General features: G+C 48.0%; 1 protein-coding gene and 1 long non-coding RNA gene across 2 annotated transcripts in view; one reads left to right on the top strand and one right to left on the bottom strand.

Annotated features, from left to right (window-relative positions):
• Window positions 1-13,863: 13,863 nt before the first annotated feature.
• On the bottom strand, window positions 13,864-22,183 carry LOC132240085 (uncharacterized). Its single transcript, XR_009454223.1, has 4 exons — window positions 22,055-22,183; window positions 20,594-20,671; window positions 17,455-18,599; window positions 13,864-15,466 (listed from the first exon to the last, which is right to left on the bottom strand). It is a non-coding gene; the product is annotated as an uncharacterized LOC132240085 (long non-coding RNA).
• CABLES1 (Cdk5 and Abl enzyme substrate 1) overlaps window positions 21,335-24,783 on the top strand; it is an 81,396-nt gene continuing 77,947 nt past the window's right edge. Inside the window, exon 1 of the mRNA XM_059707479.1 lies at window positions 21,335-22,516. Within this exon, the coding sequence (XP_059563462.1) occupies window positions 21,873-22,516 (644 nt within the window). The 5' untranslated portion in view covers window positions 21,335-21,872. The remainder of the gene's footprint in view (window positions 22,517-24,783) is intronic.

Genomic DNA, 24,783 nt, shown 5'->3' with positions numbered 1-24,783 from the left:
GGGTGAAGGTGAGGGCAGGATTGGGGGGATAGGGACACATTTGTAATATCTTAATCAAGGGAAAAAAATGTACCTCAGTCCTATTTTTGTCACTTTTATTCCCTAGGGGTTTTTCTCAGTTTCCTTCTATGCTTACAGAACTTTTAAGTAGCATGTTGTCTGTCGACCTGCTTTCAGCCCTTCTCCCAGGAAGCGCCCTGGGGTGTGTGTCTCAGGAGAATCACAGCACCTGTGTCTGCACAACGCCTGGGGTGGGGGGCAGTCACACTGGTTTCACACACAGGTCAAAGATGGGTACCAAAAATGCGGCAGTAGGCTCAGGCTCATCCACACCCCAAGCACACGGAGTTTCACTCGAGATCAAGGCTGCCTTCTCACTGAAGCCGGTCTTCCCATGGGTCACCAGCTCCCCAGGTCAAGCCAGCAAACTGCAGGGCCTCTGGCCATGGAAACGTGGAGTTCTGCCTCTGATGGGCCCAGCAAAGTTGGGGGGACAGACCTAAGAAATGGAGAAGATCCCCCTCCCCTTACGTTCTTCCCATACAAATCCTAAAGTCTCCGCCATTCCTGCTCTTCCCCTCTCCCACCCCTGCACTTCCCAAAATGCCTTATGGAATCTCACCTAAAAGGGATTCTTTTTGACTTTCATATAACGGTAACTTCTAGAGACTGTGGTCATATATTTACACATACATTTTTGGGATGCCGTTTTCTCGGCACCTGTGAAATACTTTCAACTGTCAGAGAAGTTGATTCTTCTAGGTCAGTGATGGCGAACCTATGACACGCGTGTCAGGGGTGACACGTGAACTCATTTTTTGGGTTGATTTTTCTTTGTTAAAAATGGCATTTAAATATATAAAATAAATATCAAAAATATAAATCTTTGTTTTACTATGGTTGCAAATATCAAAGAATTTCTATATGTGCCACGGCACCAGAGTTAAGTTAGGGTTTTTCAAAATGCTGACACGCCGAGGTCAAAAGGTTCGCCATCACTGTTCTAGGTTCATAACACAATCTGAGTTCCAGGCTTAGTTATTGGTTCCCACCTGAAGTGTCAGTGAGAGCTGGCGGGAGGAATCAGAAGCTAGGGCTCCGGTGCAAACATGAGCTGTGAACCACAGCAGGGCCGGGAAACATCCCAAGAACAGATGTCCCAGTCCTTCCCCTCAAGACCTCCAGAAAGCCACTGTGGGACATACAGGAACTGTGCAGCCAGGGCCAGGCCTCCACAGCTCCAGGGGGCACCCTTGACCAAAAACGTGCGACTGCCCCCAGGTGTGTGCAGGTACAGGCCTCTGAGCACAAGAACGCTTCTGGGCACAGAATGCTGTGGATTCTCTGGGGACACACACCCCAGGGCGCTTCCTGGGAGGAGGGCTGTTGACTGTCCTGGGCCCGAAAGCACATGCAACACCAGGACTTGGAGAGGATGTGGCTGCCCCTGAATATGACTGAGCTCTTCCTCGTCCACCAGAGCCTCTGGCGGCCTCCCCTGGACTTTGGAAACAGCCCGAGCTTTGGAATGAGGGAGTCTGAAAACTGGTTCTGCTCCTCGAGGGCTGCGTGGCTTTGGGTAAGTGACATACCCGCTCTCTGTCTTGGGTCTGACACCTGCCAAGTGAGTGAACTGTATTTGATACTCAGAGTTCTCCACCCAACGGGACAATGCCCCCTCTCCTCGCAGATTCTGTGCCTTCCTGTGGGGGGTAGGGGAGGAAACTGAGAAGGGCCAAGGTAGGTTGATTGACTTACACGGGAAGAACAAGGTGCTACAGGAAGGAGGAAACATCCATTGAAAAAAATGAGAAAAGGATCAGAGAGAAGGCCAGAGTTGGCCAGGCTGGGGGAACTTGGGGTGTGGAGGAATAAGACTCACAGGGCAGCGGGAGAGCATGGGAGCTACATTTAGAGAGAGTTGGGGACTTTGCACGGTTATTAAATTGCCCTTTAACATTTTTAGAGATAATTCAGTTAAATAAGCAAATAATTTTATGAAAGAGGTCATTGGAAACCATTTCCTTCATTGGCTTGTCCAGGAGTGAAATAAGAACAGAAACAAGGGAAGACCATTAAATAAATGTCCCCTCTTTGGTTCCGTATTCACCCCCAGCTCCAGCCTCTGGAGGTGCTCCAGACTCTAATGCAGCTCCTAGTCCTGGCCCCTCCTGGGCAGGGCTGCAGCAAGGGAGGACAATCCGATGAGTCACTGACTTTATTGTTTTCTGTGGCCCTTCCAGGTTTCAGCCTGAAGAAGGTTGAGAGAGAATTATAGCCCCTCTGAGGTCATTCATGGTCATGTGCCCCATGAGGTGGGATGGAGCGGACCACTCCCTGGGAACATCTGAGATGAGTCATAAACTTTCTAGAAGCATCTATGTAGAGCTCATTTATGTTATTCAAAGCTTCCTAAATCCAAAAGAAACCACTCACACATTTTAGGACATTGCCTAATCTTTTGATAATAGCAATAATAGCATGGAAAAAATACCAGGGAGTCAAAAGAAATGTTTTGTTTAGACTATGGGCAGGCGGGATTCTACACTGTGGACAGGCAGGTTTTAATATTTGGTACAAGCATCTGAACACACATTTTTACAGTTTTTTCCCTTTTTTCTGTCCTATAATATTCACTTTAGTGGTCCCCAAAGTGAAAGGGGGTAGTTTTATGTAGGAATTACTTTTGGAAATAGAGTCTGAGGAAATCATGATAGCTGAGCCACAGGTTTATGTTTTTTTCATTTTAGAGACTATTCCTGTCAGGTGCATTTGTGTATTCCCAGAAAACAGAGACCTTAACGAGGGAGACGATCAGTAAACGGTGTTTCCCTCTTATGGCCCAGTGTCTCACATCCACCCAATGGTTGCTCTGATACATAATGTGGTGGATCCCTAACCTCCACCCCCACGTGCCGTGCACAGGACCACTGTGGCCTCCTTTTACTTCTGATTGGAGGGAATACGGCAAATCAAGCAGGGCATTTGCCCAGGAAACGGAAATGGTCCTGATGGGTAGGAGTGTCGTTTAGATGAACGAAGCCCTCCACTCCCAGACCTTTCCACAGGAAACCTGCGGTATAGTCACCAAGCTCCATGGAATGCAAGCACCTAGTCCCACAGCCGGAAAGATTTACTGCAAGACGAGCTACAAGTACAAACAGTCACCAAAATGACTCCCACCCCCATTCTCAGGAGGGAGTGGGCTGTTGTAAACATGTGCCCGGGGCCTGGGATGTTTTCTGAGCAAACAGCCAGGAATGGCCTTCCCAGCTATCTTTCAGGGGCAAATTCCACACTACTGAAAAAAAAAAATAATGGTATTTTTTCCTGAATAGAAAAGACTGTAACTTAGTGTAGACAGTTTAAAAATATAGAAAAAAGATGAAAAACATAAAATCCAGAATCCTAAAATTTGTGGTGTAAATTTTTCTAGTCTTCTATGAACATTTATGTTTATGGAATATATATATAATATATATATATTACATTTATGTTTATGGACTATATATATATATATATATATATATATATATATATGGATTGAATTAGTTTACATTGCCCTGTAAACTAACTTTATAAAATATTCACTGCCCAGCCAGCATGGCTCAGTGGTTGAGCACTGACCTATGAACCAAGAGTTCATGTTTCGATTCCCAGTTGGGGCACATGCCTGAGTTTTGGGCTCAATCTCACTAGGGGGCGTGCAGAAGGCAGCCGATCAATGATTCTCTCTCATCATTGATATTTCTGTCTCTCTCTCCCTCTCCCTTCCTCTCTGAAATCAATAAAAATGTAAAAAAAAATTAACTATATAACATAAATATGTTTCCACTTCATTAAATATTTCATTTCAGCATTTGAAATAGCTATATCAGTAAGAGTAGTGCTATGATTTACTTAACCAAGTCTCAATTACTGGACATTAACCCAATTTTCTGCTATTATTTCATGGGGCATCTTTGTGTTCAGATCCTGGCAAATCTCAGCAATAAATTCTTTGGCACAGATTGGGGATGTTGAAATGCTGGGTCACAGAGCATGCCCATGTTGAAGGCTTTGACATGCACCTTTAAACATCAATTTCAGACTCCTTAGTCTTGCCAGCATTGCATGTTATCTTAACAAAACTATTTTGCCAATTTTTTAGAATATATTTTGATTGATTTCTGAGAGGAAGGGAAAGGGAGAGATAGAAACATCAATGAATAGAGTCATTGATGGGCTGCCTCCCGCACGCCCCCACTGGGGATCGAGCCCCCACCCGGGCCTGTGCCCCGACCGGAATCAGACCCAGGACCCTCAGTCCACAAGCCGGCCCTCCAGCCACTGAGCAGAGCCAGCTAGGGCTGCTTTGCCAATCTGATCAGAGAGACATGTGATTCCAGTGCGGTTTCACTAAGAATTTCTCTGATTGCTAATGAGGCTGAAGGGTTATTTGAATCTGCCCTGGACGGAGGCCTGGGCGTTCAATACTTAGAGAGGGGGTGGGGGGAATGGTGGGCAGAGGGAGCCTGGAGCAAGCGCCATTTCTGTAGGCCGCCACTTCCTTCTGTAACTCCTCAGGGAGTGGGGTTGGGGCAGGACAGGTGTTTACATGGGCATCAGTTTCAAGCCTCCCCAAGTGGGCACTGCCTGGGTGCTCAACTGGCTACGGTTCCTTGGGCCCACGCGATGATCAAATAGTTAGGACCCTTCGATCCCACGGGGAACACAGGGTGGAGTGGGGGAGGGGTGGGAACAGACCCCCCTCTGTGGGGCAGGGGTTGCCCCAGTCCAGTCGAATCCATGCTTTTAGAAACTACTTTGCCCCTTCTTCAAGAGCTAAAGAATTTTCTAATTTACTCAACTAAACACACACGCACACACACACACTCACACTCACACTCACACTCACTCACACCAAAAAACAAAAAACTTAATATCCAAATAGTAGCATCTGGATTTAGGTTTAATTTGATTTCAGATGCCTTACATCTTGGAGAATTTCCTAAATTAAGAGAGCCCAAAGGTGACTGTTTTCAGCTCCAGGAAACTAAATTGCCAGATGTCCCCTGAATGGCAAACCCCAGGCGATCATCCAAAAGACCCTACTACCTACAAAAGTTAATAAACACGCCTGAGTTGGAGCTGAAAGTTGTGTGGTTACACAGCCGTGGTTCTGACTCCTAGAGCTACAGAGGAGGCACAGGCTGTTCCTTTGCTGGTGTTTTTGCTTGTGCAAAAGTATCACACCCTGCAATGCTTAGGTAGCAATTTGGACCACTCCAGGGTCCCCTGGCTCTTTTGTGGTTTTATGCATTTCGTACATTGTATGCAAGAAGACCTGACCTGGAGCAGGCAGCAAGGAGTGTGTAATTAGAAACACTTCCCAAGGAAATGAGGTGGAGTGAACGCTTGAGGGTTTCCGCAGGAGCCGGAGCTGCAGACTCAGTGCAGGTGCTTGGGACAGGTGCCCACTGACAAGGCGTCTAATTGCTGTGCAGCTGGTTGCAGGCATGCGGCAGCCCAGAGCAGCAGTGTGTCTGTGCAATGCAACGCTCCACTTTTAACCTTTCGTTGCACATAAAAAGAAATTGCTGAGCCCCTCCCCCCCCCCCCCCCCGCCGCCCCGCCTTTTCCTCCTACCAATTTCAGAGTTTGTACCGGCCAGGAATTCTCTCCAGCTCTAATAGTTCCTGGAGGCTAGTGACCAGTGGGGCTCAGTGCCTTTGGCTTCTCCTCCAGTGCTAGCTACTCCAGCTGGTCATTAATTACTGCTCCAGGAAGCCTTTCCAATCACATTAGCGTTTAATCAAAACAAAGACCATGAACTCTTACTGCGGTCAGCAATGACCAACTCTCCCGGTGAGTCTAAGTGGGGTGTGGAGGTTGTACATCCAAGAAGTGTCCTTTGGGGGTCCACTGAGTAGGGCTTTCTCCGGAAACAGCAAAGTTGCTCAGAATACCCTTGAGTTTTCCGGGTACCAGGGCCTGAAACAGTCCTCCCCTGGGCCCGCGGGACCGTATGCTGTAGAGTAAGGAGGAGGCTGCCTGGCAGGCAGGAGACCCAGGAGGTCACACATGCACCACCCTGGCCCAGTCCTTCTTCTCCATCAGTGTCCTCCTGACCTGGCCGCGAAGCCCCACATACTTCTATGGGCGTCTGGGAGGAAAGACTGTGCCCGTGAGCAGTGGCATGACCCCAGTGACCACGCCTCCTGAAAGCTGTGCCAGCCAGGCGCTGTGCCAGGGTTCACACACATGGTCTCCATGAACCCCACACCTCCCCCTCGAGAAGAGTGCAATCATTATCTGTTTCACAGATGGGGAAACTGAGGCGCAGAGAGGCTCACCTAGCCACAAGCAGAGCCTGCTGTGATTACTGCTCACTCTGTAACGGCAACACCAGCTCAAACCGGTCCCATCCTGTTTCTAACAAGACCTGGAAGCCACGTTTAAACCGTGGGCACTCCACTCGCATGTGACATGTTTGAATCTTTAATTGCTCCCTCCATAGAAGCAAGGACAGGAACATTTCAGAGGGCGGGTCCATTGTCCAGGAAGATCGGTGCTGGGACCTCTGAAATCTTGCCCCCAACCCTGGGTCTGGGAGAGAGACAGATTTGAGCCTTGCTTCCTGTCTCCTTGCTAGTTGGCATCACAATAAAAGCTTTTTTGCTTTTCTCAAAAGCTATCAGCCCTGGCTGGTATGGGTCAGTTTGTTGAGCATGTCCCATGCACAAAGGGTCTCCAGTTCAATTCCCGGTCAGGGCACATGCCCAGGTTGCAGCCTTGATCCCCAGTAGGAGGCGTGCAGGAGGCAGCCAATCAATGTTTCTCCCACACTCTCTAAAATCAATAAAAAACATATATATATTTTAAAGCTAGTACTATAGTATTGGCTTTTATGGGCACCAGGCAGCGAGCCCTTGCTTGTTAACAATTCCATCAGAGCCTTTGCTTTTTGTTCATTTTCTAAATTTTATTTGTGGTGGGATACAAATAACGTAAAATTTACCAATGCAGTCATTTTAAAGTGTACAGTTCAGTGGCACTAAGTACACTCATGTTGTGCAGCCGCCATCTCACCATCCCTCTCTAGAACTCCTTTAATCTTGTAAGAATGAAAACTTCGTATCCATTAAACAACAACTCACCATTCCCTTCCCATCCCCTGTGCCCGCCAGCAGCCCCAGGCAACCACCACTCCATTTTCCGTCTCTGAATCTGACTAATGCAGTTGGTGGGATCACACAGTGTTTGTCTGTTTGTAACTGGCCTAGTTCGCTTAACATAATATCCTCAGCATGTCACAGCTGTCCCTTCTAAGACTGAATAATATTCCATTATATGTATACACCACATTTTGTTTGTGCATTCACCTCTGGATGGACAGACACTTGGGTTGCCTCCTTTTGGCTATCTAGTCTATATATATAAAAGGTTAATATGCTAAGTGTCCAACCATCTGACCAGTTGCTATGACACACACTGACCACCAGGTGGCAGATGGTCAACACAGGAGCTGCTGTGATGTGCACAGAGAAATGGCACCGCAGACCTAGCACCCACAAAGCAACACTCGGTTTCCCCCAAATGTGACACAGGCCTGCCACCACCCCAGAGCAACAGCCCACCAAATTGCAGCCAATGCTGCCAAGACCCCGTGGTGCAAAATGCAGCCCACAGCCCAGCCCAGCCTGGAAACGGTCAATGTGGGCACTGGGTAATGATGTCACATAGCAACGCCCAGTTTCCTCTCCCTAGCAACGACTAGCCTCCTTGCAGTTTCTTCAGACCAGGAACACAACCTGCTTTATAGACAGGTGGGAACATTTACACTTTAACCAAATGTCTGCGAAGTGTTTTCCTGTGCCTCATCTCATTTGATCCTCACAGAAGTCCTGGAATAGGTAGATAGGAGACTCAGTGGAATCCTAATTTCTTTTCATTTGCCGTAAAACGGAGATTTATAAAGCTTAGAAACTTGACCCAACTGAAAAGAAGTAGGAAATGGTGGACCTTGAAAATGACTTCAGGTTTTCTCACTGCACAGAATATAGTCAAACATGGCTGCAGTTAAATATTTTACCCTTTGTTCTCCCTGCGTGATCTACAATAATAATCTGCTTCGTGTTGATATATACTGCTGTGTTGCTGACAATTATCTGAAAGAGAAGTTGGGATGCTTCATGGGGCTGGAAAAAGTTTAGCTACATCAGAAAGAAGGTCTAGTTAAGCAAGTTTATTCTATATCTATAAAAGGCTAAGTTGACTCGAGCATGCACAATACATATAAAGCTCTCACTGGTGCCAATCGCACGCGTGTGTTTCCATCTGTCATTGTCGATCGTGAATTTGGTTGACACTTCTATTATAGAGAAAGGGTGAATAGCGATATTAAAATATTTCTTCTAATTAATTTCCTTTCAATGTGCATGAATCCGTGCACCAGGCCACTAGTTGTAAATAATGCTGCTGTGTTTTCTCTTAACCATGAAGATACATCGAGACTTAGAGGAGTGGCTCGAAGGAGGACAGCAAGCCTACAGGTTGCGTGACACACCCCAGACGCCTGATCAGTGGAGTACCATGTGGCCCATCAGCCCATTCAAGAAGGCTCCACCTTCCTGGCTGGGAAGACAGGTGCTTGCAGCCAAAACCTCCTGTAGGTGGGCCAATGGGAGTGCCACAGATCCGCTCTGGCACACCTGATGAAAAACAGGCTGTAATTCCAGTCTGTTTCCCTAAGGGTTAGGTTCCAGGGTAAACAAGGTCCTTCAAATCCAAACAGCTCAGTCTGGACTTGCCTGGGATTCCCCAGCTCGACCAGAGCCTGGGCTCCATGGGCTCAGCACCAGCCCCTGGAAACTTCCTCCACCGGGTGGTTCCACGCGCTGGGAGGAGTTGCTTCCCCTCCTGCAGTCACCACCCAGGGGCTTTGTGGAAATGTCAGGGGCATTTCTGTTCTCATAATGACCCAGTTGGGGGTGCTGCTCATGGTTAACTGCCTACTATGTGAGGCAGTTGCCCACAACAGAATCGTCGGGCCTCCTGAGTCACTTTCAAACATCTCATTAACATGCATCTCGTAAGCAAAGAGCCTCAGTGTCATTATCTGAGCCCAAGACCTAATTATGTTTTACAAATGTACACAAAGTAATTTTGCATGGTTTTATATGCACCAGATTTTCCAGGAATGCAACTATGGAGTACATTGAGAAAGACTGCATTTTTAAATATCTGGAACTTTACTAGAGTTGTTCATCATTTTGTAAAATCACAGCAATGACACTGGTAGTATTTTTGTTGCAAAAAAGTATATACAACTTTATCAGTTGCATTTGAATTGCCACATTCAGAGAGAGTCTACCTTTTAGGGGTAAGTATCCAATTCATTTCTTAGGTCTTCCTGCCCCAGCATTTACATATTGAAATATACCTTATACTCTTATAAACAGCTATTCTTTCATATCTTCATTATTTTACACTCAGGGCATTATAATACTTTTATTTTTAAACATTATGTATGTTAGTCAATTATATTAGACCACAACTCATCATCCAAATATCATGGGGGCCAGATGTGTTTCAGAATTCAGTTTCCCAGATTTTATAAAAGTACATGGTACACTGTGGAGAGTGGCTACAGCGTTTGGACAGGTTCAAACCTCAGACTGACCAGAGGGCATGGTCCTCTTGTAGCAAAGCCACATACAAGTCCCAGCTTGGAGGGCAAAGCCCTCCCAGCACAATTATAGCCAAAGGCTGTGGTTATAAGCGTGACCTTACAGTCTGACCCTATAGTCCTAGGTGGCTGAGGGATGTGGGCTGGGGGAGGTGCAGCAAGCGCTGCCAAAACAAAGCATGATAGAGTTCTCCGGTGCGTGTAATTAAGTATATCTGAAACATGCAAGAACATTGTAAACATCTTGACCACACCCTTGTTTTGCTTTGAGTGATCTGACTATAAAATAAAGACTCGGCTTACAGGCTGTGTCACTGTTTCCTCATCCAGGCACAGTGATCCACCTGGCCCCAACTATATTCTCTTGTCTGTTTTCTTTAATCCTTCACCGCCCCTCCTCAAGTTCACCACTGGCTGTGCTGGATGCGGTTCAGTATACACAATACATTATATAACGCCTTAGTAGGGTCTAAACCAGCATCCTATACTCACTCACACGAGTATTTATGCAGCAAAACACAGACAAACACACAGAGTGGTACAGATAGTCTTTGCAGCTTCAGGTCCACTCAGGGCAGGTTTTGCTGGCAAATAGGTGTTGCTCCTAAACTTAAAACACACACACACACACACACACACACACACACACACTTGGATTATCCAAACTGTTTGGATTCTGGACAGGGGTCTTGGCCCTCTGTTGTCTGTGGCTCTCACTGGACAATAATGAGGGGCCCATGTAAGAAGGTGGCGCTGGATTGATAGGCTGAGAGCACAGCTCCACCCACCAGCTCCCAGTCTGTCTGTCCCTGACCCCCCTCCTCCCCAATCCCATGGGGTCCTCGAGGTCTCCCTTCCCAAACCCCATCTAGGTTCAAGTGGATGTGACCTGGTTATTCTCTTTCCTGGCTGCTGACCCATGGACCTTCACTAATTAACTTGTCAGGAGACCACGATCACGCCTGATGCCCCAGGTAACTGGCCCCATGTGATTGCTGCTCCCAGCTGGGCAGGTATCGGCTGTGAGCTGCCACCAGGACCTCCCAGGCCCCTCCCTTCACTCTCCTACCCGCATTTTCTCCCCTTAAAATGCCGCTCGTCTCCTCCTTGTCCTCTACCTGAAGAGTTCCTTCTTCAGGCCCCAGGTTAAATGTCACCTACTTACGGGACTCCCCCAATGCTTCTGAACAGCATTTGTCTCTCTCTCAGGTGAGATCCTGCAACTCTTGGTGTGTTCATTCCAGAAATATATAGAGATATTGTGTTGTTGTTGAGTGCCTGCTATGAGCCAGGCACTGGTCCAGGCTAAAGAACATGGATTTCATGGGAGAATACCTCCAAAGCCCTACTTAGGGCGTAGGTCACTTATCAGCCCTCTGATCTTCCAAGGAGCCGGGTCCCCCCAGCTCCGCTCCCAGGAACAGTTGTTTCCACAGAGACAGGAACTCATGTTTGTAGGGCAGCTACTACATGTGCCAAACACTCCAAGTTACATTCTCTTCCAAAAGGGGATACTGGCCGTGCCCAAAGACAAAGGCCCGGGATGAATGTGTTGCATTTTTCTAGAATGTTAATTTCAATCTAGAGTTGGGATGGAAAGTTAATTAGTGTAAGATAAGTAATTTAAAACATTATTTTTACATTAAATCAATCGTAGATATATTATGGAGCAGAATGCTAAAGTAACACACATTTTTCTTAATTTAATTTATTACTTGAAGATGTAATACATGTTCCTGGGAGAAAAATCATTCTATATAATAAAAGCCTAATATGCTGTGTCAGACTGTTCACTATGATGTGCAATGACCACCAGTGGGCAGACACTCAGACCAGTAGGTTAGCTTGCTGCTGGGATCCGGCCAATCGGGACTGGGAGAGATGGGCCAGACACACCCTGGAGCCCTCCCGCAGCCCCTCCCTGGCCGGCTAGCCTCCCATGGTCCCTCCCCAGCTGGCTGGCCTTGATCGGCCCTAATCGGGACTGAGACAGGCCAGACACGCCCTGGAGCCCTCCTGTGGTCCCTTCCTGGCCCTGATCATGCACCAGTGGGGTCCCTCAGTCTGACCTGCACCTTCTCACAATCCAGGATCCCTCGGAGGAAGTCGAAGAGCTGGTTTTGGCCTGATCCCCACAGACCAGGCCAAGGGACCCCACCGCTACATGAATCCGTGTACCGGGCCTCTAGTAAAGTATAAAAGAATTAAGAATAAAAATTGACATCTCTGTTCTCCAACTACACGGCTTCACTACCAGGAGGCGACTGCTATTCCTGGGTTCTTAGGAATCATCCCACAGACCAACTATATGTAGTACAATAAATAGCTATGCATGTGAGTTGCTTTTTTTTTTTTTAAGTAAAAATGATAGCATAAAATACACACTGCTTTTCAGCTTGCTTTATTCCAGATAAACACTACATCTTGGAAGTCTTTTCATAACATATTCATAGAATTATTTCATTCTTTTAACAACTGCACAATATTTCACGGTATGGATGAGCCAGAATTTGTCCACCGGCCCAATTACTGCTATTTCCAATATTTTCCTATTACAAACAACACTAAGTAACTATAACCCCAAATTTTCCTCATTGTACACAGGTAGTGTACCTGTAGCAAAATTCCTAGAAGTGGGACCCAGGGTGTACTGTATGGTCCAATCTCTCGATCATCATGCCAGAGTATCTTGCCTCACCCCTTAGCCAACACACAGATATGTGTTTTCAAACTCTCTGACCTTGGCCAATCTGATGAGTAAAAACTGGTATCTCATTAGAGTTTTTATTTGCTTTTCTTAACTATGAAGGAGGTTGAGTATGGTTTTTTTAAATGTTCAAGACCCATTTGTATTTCTTCTTCTGGGAACTGTTTCTTCATATCATTTTCCTATTTGATTGTTGGCTTTTTCCTTCACTGCTGGGATTTCTTTAGATATTAAGGAAAGGTACCTTTTTTAATATGAATTGCAAATATTGCCCTCCGGTATGTTTGTCTTTTGATTTAGTTTCTCCTCCTCGCCAGATAGTCATTTTTAATTTTTTTTTTTGGCAAATTTACCTTTGCTTTTACAGCTTCTGGGTTTTATGGCATATTGGAAAGGATGCTCCCCTATCTGAAGTGATTAAAAAACATTCTTTTATCAATTCATTTCACTGAAAAATTTACTGTGCTCCAACTCTGTGCCCGGCACTGAACAAAACAACAATGAGTCCATGTTCTGAGTTCTTTGGCTCAGGTTTCTAGCACTTTCCTAAGTACTTTCATAGTTTCATTTTTTTTTTTTTTACATTAAATGACTTAAATCTTAATTCCATCAGGAATTTAATCTGGTGTAAATGGTGAGGTATTTGCCTTTTTCTCCCCAAGTGACAACCCAGTTGTCTCAACATCATTGACTGAATAACATCTCTTTTCCTTACTGACTTGATATGTCAATTTTATCATATGCTAAATTCCCATAGATCAAACAAAAAATTTTTTTAATCCTCCCCTGAGGATATTTTTTACTGATTTGAGAGAGAGAGAAACATTGATCATTTGCTTCCCTTAGGGTCTGGGACCAGAGTTTAAATCTGCAACCCAACCCAAAACCTTTTGGTGTATAGGATGACGTTCCTACCGACTGACCCAGAGCCATAGATCATACATTTTTAAGTTAAAAAGAAACCTGAAAGGGATGTCTTGCTTGAAGCTCCATCAACAGACCCCTCAGACTGTGAGTCCACTCTCTCCGATCTTTAGGAGCCCTTGGTGGGAAGACTGGGCATCAAATATTTTAACCTGCTTTCATCTTCACAACAATAAATTCCAAGGCAGATTGTTATCTACATTTTCTTTTAAACTAGAGGCCCAGTGCATGGATTTGTACACCACTGGGGTACCTCAGCCTGGCCTGCGGGGATCAGGCTGAAACTGGCTCTCCGACATCCCCCAAGGGGTCCCGGATTGCGAGAGGGTGCAGGCCAGGCCAAGGGTCCCCACTGATGCATGATCAGGGCCAGGGAGGGACCAAGGGAAGGCTCCAGGAAGTGTCCAGCCTGTCTTGCCCGGTCCCGATCGGGGCCGGCTGGCCAGGGAGGGACCATGGAAGGTTGGCCAGCCAGGAAGGGACCGTGGGAGGGCTCCAGGGCATGTCTGACCCATCTCACCCAGTCCCAACTGGCTGGACCCCAGCAGCAAGCTAACCTACCAGTCGGAGCTTCTGCCCCCTGGTGGTCAGTGTGCATCATAGCAACTGGTCAAATGGTCAGACACTTAGCATATTAGGCTTTTATTATATAGGATATGTTTTTATTCATTTTAGAGAAAGAGGACAGTAGAAGGGGAGAAAGAGAGAAACATCAATTGGCTGCCTCCCGCTGAGCCCTAACTGGAGATCGAGCCTGCAACCTGGGCACAGGCCCTGACCAGAAATTGAACCAGTGAGCTTTTGGTGCACGGTATGACGTTCAACCAATTGAGCCACACCAGGTATGGCTCTCCATTTTCCAAGTAAGGAAAATAGGCCTCAGTAAGAAGTGCCCCACTAGGGTCAACCCTTTATTGTCTTATCTGCCCAGCACTTCCTTTCTTCTGGGAATTGCCCACTCCACACACCCCACCCATCTGCTTCCAGAGGTGAACGTGTTAGCATGAGATCCCTCCAGGCTGACTGGTCCAGGACCTGCTCTGCACAAGCTTTGCCAATGATGGTCCATGTTAATTTGAAACAGAAACCTAGAGGGGCCAGTCTCTGTAAGTTACAAAGGTGGGAATCTGTCTGAGGCACATTTCTTGCCTCATGTACCAGAGAAGCAGAGGAACCTACCCAGCAGAGGGAGATGATGGAGCATGACTTGAGCACCGGAGAAGGTTAGTGGACAAGAAAGGGGGATCCCCAAGGTTCACGGCCACAGTTCTCTGTGAGCTGCTGGGCGTCGGCTGTACTCCTGAAGCTGTGTTGGTTGAGACCCTCCTGTATCCTCAGAGTATATTCTCCTTGCGCTGCTTTGACTTGGATGTCTGTCACTTGCCATCAGAGAGGTCCTCGAAAGGCTGGGATGGGCCTGGCCCGGGGATGGTTTGTTTCCGAAGCCTTCTCTTGCGACGTCATGACGGGGAGCCAGGATGCTCTTTCCCTCTGAATTGTGTCTCAAAGGGCAAATGGACTGTGTGAGTGTGGCCAGCCCAGGGTGCTCCCGAGCCCGTCCTCGGCCACTGCAGCTGTGCGCCCTGTGAGGTGACCCCTGTGAGGTGACCACAGTGGAGAGTTGTGCCATGGCAGACGCAGAGCCCTCTTCTCTTCTAGTCATAAGGATGCGGGACACTGTGGTTTAGAAAGATGAGATCTTAGCCTTTGCACTGGGCCACTGTCTGGTGGTATGGAAACTCATGCCAAAATCCAGCCAGCATTTGACCCCTCCTCTGTTCTCCCCTCCCTGGGGTCCTGTTGGTTCTTTCAGAAGTTACAGCTGCCCGCCCCGCCCCAGGTTGGAAATCTGAAAACCAGTTTCTCCTCAATCTCTCGCACTTGACCCTTTTTCCATTCTCAATGCCAATTCCAAGTTTCATTGCCTCAGGCCTGAACTGTTGTAATCGAGTCCTAATGCTATTGCCTGGCCTGAGATGCCCGATCTCACATGTGAACTGGAGTCCAAATTCAAACATCACCTTCTCTGAGGGGCCTCTCAGACCCTAGGAGTAAGCCATCCTGCTGACCCAACCGCCACCCTCAGGGGTTACAGAAGGAATGATCCAGGGATAGCACGGGACCGGGGCATGTCACCATCTTACGTTCAGCCTCTGTCTCTTTACCTGTCAGACAGGATAAACAGCAAGACTGCAGTGAGAAGTCAAAGGATGTAGGTAGAAAAAGCCACTGCAGGGCTCCCAAATAAAACGGAAACCCATTATTTCCATGCGTTTAAAAATATTCTTTAAATTGTCAATTTTAAGCAATTTCTAAAATGACCAGGCACTTATTTCTACTTAGATAAGCAAAAAGAAGCAAGTAGAAATCACCATAATCCTAACAGCCATTGATTTAACCTTTTGATCTAGTTTCTGTTCTGTTTTATTTGGTTAGCATTGTTCTAAAAACCGGTTTTCATGTCCTTAAGAAAGGTTGGTAAAGATAATTTTTTAAAAATAGAAGCATATTATCCAACTGAGTAAGCCATAATTTACTTAGTTTTCCATTGCTCCACATTTAGGATTTCTTTTTTTCAAATTTTATTTTAAACAATGTTGCAATGAATATTTTTGTTCATCAATCTTTGGCCATGTTTCCCAACAGCCCTTTAGGATCATTACAGCAAGTACATTCTTGAGTGCTTTCAAGCACTTACTGCACTGAATCCTCCTAACAATGCTAAAATACTCCCATTTCACAGATGGCAAAACTGAAGCACAAATAAGTAAGTACCGTGCTGACCGACACACTCAAAGCCATGATAGTGGAGCCAAAATGTAACCTGGCCAGGCTGACTCCAAAGCTCATACTCTCAGTCATGGCCTTTTAGGGCTCTTGGTATTATTGCCACATGACTTTCCAGGAAGGCTGTTTCAGCCTCCACTCCACCAGCGGCGTAAGAGTGTCCGTCACTCTTATTTCTCCTCCTTTCAAGCGATTGCCAGGCACATGCATTCCCCTTCCTTTGAGCTGTCTCGGCATGTATCTCTCAGGGAAGGTTGCCATGGACCACCAATCAGTCCAGCTGAACTTCCCAGGGGTGGGCAAAATGGTGATGTGCCCCAAATGTGGCCACATTCACCCCATGCTGATGTGAGAATGGCCTGAACCAGCGGTTCTCAACCTGTGGGTCGCGACCCCTTCATAGGGGTCGCCTAAGACCATTGGAAAACACATATATAATTACATATTGTTTTTGTGATTAATCACTATGCTTTAATTATGTTCAATTTGTAACAGTGAAATTGGGTCACCACAACATGAGGAACTGTATTAAAGGGTCGCGGCATTAGGAAGGTTGAGAACCACTGTATAGTGCCAAACACTATAAAACAATGCTTTTTATACTGGAGACCGAGCCCTCTAGGTCAGCCTATTAGTGCAGAGTCTAACGGCACGTTCATCTGAAGTCTATGCATGCAGCGGGGGCCAACATGGGGCCCCCAGAGCTCAAAACCACAGCCTCTTGTTTCCCACTGTCAGATGGCTTCTGTTAGGAGTGATATCCAGTCACACCTAAACTAATTTCAGTCTTCACAGTCTGCTATGTTTGTTTGTTTTTAAGAGTCAGCCATTACTTGCAGGTTCTTTTTTTTTCTTTTTAAAATTAACCCTTGCCGAAACCGGTTTGGCTCAGTGGATAGAGCATCGGCCTGTGAACTGAAAGGTCCCGGGTTCGATTCCGGTCAAGGGCATGTACCTGGGTTGCAGGCACATCCCCAGTGGGAGATGTGCAGGAGGAAGCTGATCGATGTTTCTCTCTCATCGATGTTTCTAACTCTCTATCTCTCTCCCTTCCTCTTTGTAAAAAATCAATAAAATATATATTAAAAATTTTTTTTAAAAAAATAAAATTAAATTAAATTAACCCTTATATATGTCCATCAAAACATTTCATGCATGCAAAAAAAAGTTTTCAGAATAGGTGCTTCGAAGGGGCAATATGAAAGTAATTGGAAATAAAAACCTTGGTTGATCAAAAGGAATTACATTTTAAGGTCTAGTCTCCTAGGCCTGCAATCCAGGAGGAATTTGTAGAATTTTCTCTCCCAGAAGTGGGCCCTCCTTCCCTTTTTTATTGCCCAGGTCAGCTCTTCCCCTCAGGCCTTACCTCCAATAAAGAGCTCCCTTTTTTCACATTTTGATAACATTTATAGATTGCTCACTTAATCCGAGTCAGCCTTGCATTTTTATTTAAATGTGACCTGAGCTTCTGTTTTCCACTATTTTCACTGTCCAGGGCACCAGGGCTAAAGGTCACTCTTCTTTTTATCCCTTTTGTGGCAAGGTGGCGATATGCCATGGAAGTTGCCCAGATTGATCAGTAACTAGGTGAAAAATAAATAAATTTGGAATAATTCATACAGTAAGCAGATTAGGATGGTTTAAATAACAAAACACATTTTTTAAAAAGTACTTTAAGGCTTTTAAATGCCTCTCGTTCAGTCTCATTTGTACCTCAGAATAACCCACAGAGGAAACTGGTGTGGAGAGGTTAAGAGATTTTTTTTGACACCCAAATCCTCTTGCTCTAATGCTTCTATTATTTCCATTATAGTTGATGCTGAAACCTATACATATAAAAGGCTAATATGCTAAGTGTCAGTCTGGGTAATGACATCAAGTAGCAACGCATGGCTTCCTCTCCCTAGTGACGACTAGCCTCCTTGCAGTTTCTTCAGCCCAGGGACACGACTAGCTTTATAGCCAGGTAAAAACATGTTCACTTTAATCAAATGTCTATGAAGCGTTTTCCTGTGCCTCATCTTGTTTAATCCTCACAGAAGTCCTGGAGTAGGTAGATAGGAGACTCGGTGGAATCCTATTTTCTTTTCATTAGCCAGAAAACAGAGATTTATAAAGCTTAGAAACTTGACCTGACTGAAAAGAAGTAAGAAATGGTGGACCTTGAAAATGACTTCAGGTTTTCTCACTGCGCAGAACATAGTCAAACACGGCTGCAGTTAAATATTTGATCCTTTGTTCTCCCTGCGTGATCTACAATAATAATCTGCTTCGTGTTGATATTTACTGCTGTGTTGCTGACAATTACCTGAAAGAGAAGTTGGGGTGCTTCACTGGGCTGGAAAAAGTTTAGCTACATCAGAAAGCAGGTCTAGTTAAGCAAGTTTATTCTATATCTATAAAAGGCTAAGTTGACTCGCGCATGCGCAATACATATAAAGCTCTCTCTGGGGCCAATTGCACATGTGTGTTTCCATCTGTCATTGTTGATTGTGAATTTGGTTGACACTTCTATTATAGAGAAAGGGTGAATAGCAATATTAAAATATTTCTTCTAATTAATTTCCTTTCAATGTGCACAAATTCATGCACCAGGCCACTACTGCAAATATAAGATTAAATCTGGAGTTGGCCTCCTCCCATAAAACATCCTCACCAGCAGAGAGCGCTAGAACATGTTTGGGTCTTACTGGCCCGATCACTTTAAGAACTAGGTTACCCTGGGGAAATTATTTAATTTTTCTGCGCCTCCTCTGTAAACTATTGATGTAATGCACCCCATCTACAGGGTGGTCATGGGATTAGAAATATTCTGTGGCTGGCACACAGTAGGTGAACAGTAAATCATACCTGCAGTATCCCTATAAGAGGATCACATGAGCAGTGTGGAGGTAAAGTAGATATTGATTCTTATTTGATGATTTAATAAATATTTTAAATTAGTTTGCACATTTGGCATTTAAAATAGGCAGAGTTAGCCCTAACCGGTTTGGCTCAGTGGATAGAGCATTGGCCTGTGACTGAAGGGTCCCAGGTTTGATTCCAGTCAAGGCCATGTGCCTTGGTTGTGGGCACATACCCAATAGGGGGTGTGCAGGAGGCAGCTGATCAATGTTTCTCTCTCGTCGATGTTTCTAACTCTCTATCCCTCTCCCTTCCTCTCTGTAAAAAAAAACAATAAAATATATTTTAAAAATAGGCAGAGTTGTATCAAATGAGCAAAGAAATGAATATTTCTGAAAAAAATGTTAATGCCCAATGCTGGCAAAAGGATGGGAAATCAGATTGGAACTTTTTTAGGTGGAAAGCCTTCAACATGATGTGCTGCTTGCCCCAGAAATTATGTAACCTAAGAAACCAATACTGAATGGCAGCAAGGTTTAGAAAAACAAAGGATGTCATTGCCACTCTAACAGCAAAAGTGGAAATAACCTAAATGTTTAATGTGTGGCACAGGTTTAATGATTTACTCTCTCTGTCAAATTGAACATCATGCAGTCATTCGAATTATGCTGTAGAAGAATATTCTACATGGAAAGATGATCACAACACAGCAAGCTAAAAATCACAAGACACAAACAGCCTGCGTTTGCTTCTGGTTAAAAAACCACACAGGACATAGGGTGGGGGTGGAGGGGGGCTAAAAGTGGCTAATGGGGGGAAAGGGGACATCTGTAATACTTTCAACAATAAAGACAAATTTTAAAAAACCCCACACAACACAAAAATCAAAATTTTAAGTTATTTTCATTGGAAATGAGATTGTTAAGTGATGCCTTTTTTCTACTTTGCTCATCTTATTCTCTAAATGTTCTGCAATGAAAATTTATCACTGTCATAATTTAAAAAATAGGTATTTTTTTACATGTGCCCAGTTGGTGCCATTCGTGAACATTGCCTGCCAGCACAACCAGGCCAGTGGTCATGGAAAGTAAGTTAATTGTAATAAAGCAGCTTGGAAGTTTCTAGGTAGGTAGTTAAACAAAGTAATTAAAATCCTAATGAAATTTCACACAGCTGGTCCTTAAGCTTTGGCTTAGCTGCTGTAAGGCTGCTATAAATAGACACCAGGCTTCCCTCTTACAAAAAGCCTAAAAATGGCATAAAATAAAATATGAGCAATTGTTCGTGTACATGGCCACGTGCCATGTTTGTCCTGAGCAAATGTCACCTGAAACTCCCCCATATCTCGTCCTCCAGGCTGGCGGCACATCTCTGGACAGGGTGTATTTACTCTCCGTTACTCAGCTTACTCCCCTGAACCGGCATGGAGTGGAATTTCCATGCAGTTACCCATTAGCCCCAGGGCTAGAGTTAAACCTTTAGTTAAATTAATCCGTTGATCTCAAACACATTGCTTCTCCCTCAGAAACGTGTAGAGAGGTTTCTTAGATGTCGCAGAGCTTAACTGAGTGTGAAGATGCAAGTCACCCAAGGGAGACCCGCTCCCTCCACACAGCTCTGCCACCCCCTCCCCCCCCCTCCTCCCAAGGGCAGGCACTTACTTGTTGGGGTGGGGCTGGGGTACTGCACTCAAGGATTCTTCCCAGATCCAGAGCTGCAACTCTGGGCAGGAACCCATACTTAGAGAAGACAGGGAAGGTGCAAAATGAGTGTTACCAAATGAATGACAGAAAATACATACTGGCCCCAGTTTATATAAGAAGAAACGAGATCATAAGCCTCCAAAGGGGGAAGGTGTGGGAGGCCATGGTAGTCCGCCTCTGACTTCATAGAAAACGAAGCACATTTCAGGGCCAAAGTGGAAATCCAGGTTGGCCTTTGCTAAGAGATGAAAAGTGACAGCCCCCTCCAGTGGGTCGTGTCAGTCAGTCCGGCCACAGGAAGGATGTCCCCGCGCCCGGACTCAGGCGCCTCAGGCGTGTGCTCATCTCAGGGGCTGCATCCTCCGCCTGAGAGTGAACGAGGCTCAGCCTCCATGGTTTTTAGCTACAGTTTCAAGGTGGGACAGTCCGTGTAAGAGGCTGTGGACCTGCCCCTGTAACTATTAATAACGACTTACTTCTCTGGGCCCAAGGGCAGCGCAGGGTCCAGTTAAAAAGTTCAAGGGCCAAATCTAGACGCTGCTCCAAATAACTGTCCTGCAGACCCCCAACTCCCGGGGCTACCTCCTCACGCAGCGACTGAGGGGTTCTGCTCGCACCCCTAGTCCCCGGAATGCGCGCGCCCAGGAAGTGTCCTCGCCTCCTTCCCTGGTTCCCGCGAGTCCCGGGAACCACCGACTCTCTCCCTGGGAAGCGCGAACCTGGACCGCCCGGCGGATCCCCGCCCGCCACCCACTCCACTTTCTCTTCCTCCTCTTCCTCCTTCTCCTCCTCCCGCGGCCTCGCCGCCCGCCGCCAGGCTCCCCGGCCGCCGCCCGCGGCTTTGTTTTCCTCCAGGTTCCGTGCCCACACGTGACACCGTTAGTGCAAAGAGCGCTCGCAGCGCGAGCGTGGGGCGCGCGCCCCTATAAATACGGACACCGGGCCCGCGGCCGAAGAGCGCGGGGGCAGGGAGCGGCGGGACCGACCGGCCGACCGGGGCCCGCGGGCCGGCAGCCAGCAGCCAGCAGCCAGCAGCCGAGGAGCCGGGGAGCCGCGCGTGGGCCGGGGCGGTGGCGTCCCCGCTCGGACGCCGAGGGGCCAGCATGGCCCGCCCGCGGGGGGGCCGGTCCGCCGCGCACGCCGCCCGCGCCCCGCACCCTGCCCAGCCCGGGCCGCCGGCGCTCGCGCCCGCCGCTTAGCACTGGGCGCCGCGGAAATATCGCCGCCTTTGGACACCATGGCGGCGGCCGCCACCCCCGGCCCCGCCGCCTGCAGCACCGACGCCTCGGGCACCAGCGGAGCGCCGCCGCCGCAGCCCCAGCCCCCGCCCGCCGCCGCCGCCGCGCCGGCCCAGCCGCCGGAGCCCAGGAAGCCGCGCGTGGACCCGCGGCGCCGCCGGGCTGCCCTTTCCTTCCTCACCAGCATCTCGCTGGACGGGCGGCCGCCGCTGCAGGACGAGGAGGGCGGCGGCAGCGAGGACCGCGGCGCGAGGACCCGGCTCAGCCCGCTCGCCGCGGCGGGCACGGCGTTGCCGGAGGCCGGACCGGGGCCCTGCTTCCCCCAGCCCTCCCCGCCGCCGCCGCCCCCGGCCCCCGGCGGCCACGCCGCGCTGCCCGGCCTCGCCGCCTGCGCGCCGCCGCCCGACGGGCCGGAGGAACTGGAGGAGGACGACGCCTTCGCCGGCGCGCAGGGGCCCGCGGCTGCCTTCCTGGGCCCCGCGACCCCCGGGGGCGGCAGCGGCAGCGGCAGCCGGGGCCGTCTCGGCTCGTTCTCTCCGGGGATCCTGCCCATCGCCTTCGCCAGGCAGACCTCGCAGACCCTCTGCGCCCTGGAGGGCCCGGTCTGCGGCGCCGGCGCCCTGGAGCAGCTGCAGAGGTCCCGGTGAGTGTCCGGGGCTCGCGCACGCTCCCCGCGCCCCTCCCGCCGGCTCCGCGCCGCGGAACACGGTCCTTCCCCCGTTCCCTGGGCTTCTGGCCCTCATTCCAAACCACGGGGCACGCGAAGGTGGGAGAGTCCCCCGGCGTGTGTTCACACGAGTGTGCGCAGCCCGCAGAGCAGAAGCACCATGGCCACGCAGGGGTGCAGAGTTAGGAGTTGCGGGAGCCCATTAAAAAGCGGCGCCAACCTCCGGACCCGGACCCGGAGATACGCTCTCTCCAGTCAGGGAGACTTGGCGGGGCGCACAGTGGAGCAGTGGGTCCGCTGGCAGCTCAGGGGCGCATGTGAATCCCTCCTGAGAAATTCCTGCCTGCGCTCAAGTGTTCCTGTGTCTCAGGAAGACTTGGCGTTTTCCTTTTACTTGTCTCAAAAAATGTAAAGTCCTTCTTACATTCCCTTGATCCAGGCCAGGGGTGAAATAGGGCTTGGGTTTCTTTTTTCCATTCCAAGATGAATTTGCTAGAGTTGCTTAAACGCATGTTTTACTTGCTAACTTGTTATCTGCAGATATTGAGCATCTTAGCAAAAACATGAAATGTTGGACATTTGCTGTTGCTCAGGAAGTAGCTGGAGCTGTCACTGTGTTTGGGGGACAGTGGGGAGTTAGACTGTCAGGCAGTGGACTGGAGGTTGGAAGAGGACCGAGGGGCTGGGAATGCTGGCCTGTTCCGGAGAAAGTGTCCAGCCCCCCAGGCCGCTAGTTACAGACTCCACCTGGGCTAGGTTAGTGTGACCTCCTGCGGGCCTGGGTTGCTCTCTGGGATGCAACCTAACTCATAAGTGGCGGGCCTGAGGTGAGGGAGAACCTTTCTGTAATGCAGGGCTGGAAGCTCAGGCATGCTCTGGCCAGTAAGAAGGGGCCTGCTGGAAAACCTCACTTCCTCCCCCAGGGGACAAATGGGGAAGAGCAAGCTGCACTCCTCCAGAAGTTTGCCGAGTCTCCTTCCCAGTGGGTGAGGTCCTGCCTCTGCACACGGGTAGCACAGCAGGGCTGCAGGCAGGGGCAAGGAGCGGGGAAGCAGCCTGGGACTGTGCGGATGAATTATCCAGTCTGGGCACAGGGGACGGTCTGGCCTGGCATTTCTTGTCAGCACTCACCTCTCCCATTAGCGGGTGAGTGTGGGAGGGAAATCCCTTCCCTTCTGGGCAGTGGTGCACACTCAGCAGTTTCTCTCTGGGCAGCTGGGTGTTACCGCCTGACATCACTCACTGGCTCATAATGACTATAGTTTGAGCATAAACCCAGCTAGTCCAGAAGGTCAAGACAGGAATTGCCATAAACATCCATGGTATTCCAAGCCAGTGTGCAAGGCAGGCCTGTGTCTCCTGGTAGACAGATGTGTTCTTGTGTGAAGAGCAGCCAGAGATCAGATGACCTCACGCTTGATCTTCAGGAATGTCCTGTAAGGCCTATGGAGGCTCTTGTGTGTTGGTACTTCTGACCCAAAGAAGAGCTAGAATTTCTTCTCTGATCCTATGACTGCAAAGCCCTTGTCTGTGTGATCTTCCCCCACCACACACACATGAAGATGGTTAGTCAGTGTAAGGTCCCTCCTCACCTGACATTCATCTAACTGCTTAGGGATTTTCTATAACTGACAACTTGGTGAACATGAAAAGAAATTACAGTTGTCCACAGAAACAGCATCAAATGTATTATACAGAGAGGAGGTAAATGGACAAAACTTGACGTAAGGAAGGCCATGAGAGCTAGCCTGACCACAGCTGCTGGGGTGGAAATTCCCTGGGATGCCTGGTTCCCTGCGCTGTCAGAAGTATGCTGCTTTTACGATCCCTAAAGAGCCCTTTAACCTGCCCAGACAAAGTGATGTAGATTGCAAGTGCGCTTGAAGAAAGGATGCCCTTTGCTTTCCTGGTGTGCCTTCCTTTAAGAAACCCTGCGAGGCTGGCTGGGTCCCTGTACGCCTTCATGGAGGTTCCCTGGCATGTCTTTCTAAAATCCAATTATGCTCTCCTTGCACTTGTTCCTTGCTATTTAAACGTTGCTGCTCAAAAGTGTGGGCTTTTTGAGTTCTCAGAAATGTGAACTCTCCGATTCCACTGAGATTACTTGAGACCAGCTCTGCATTTTAACAAGATCCCCAGCTGGTTCCCTACAAAAGGAAATGGGGAGCTCCTTGCCTCAGTGTATCTGAAATCTGTCTCTTTTTTGAACCTGAGATTTCATGTACCTGGTTTGTAATGGGTAT

This window comes from Myotis daubentonii, chromosome 8 (genome assembly GCF_963259705.1).
Source record: "Myotis daubentonii chromosome 8, mMyoDau2.1, whole genome shotgun sequence".
In the NCBI taxonomy this organism is placed as follows: Eukaryota; Metazoa; Chordata; class Mammalia; order Chiroptera; family Vespertilionidae; genus Myotis; species Myotis daubentonii.
Note: the sequence above shows the minus strand (reverse complement) of the source record. Positions and strands in the feature narration are given on the sequence as shown.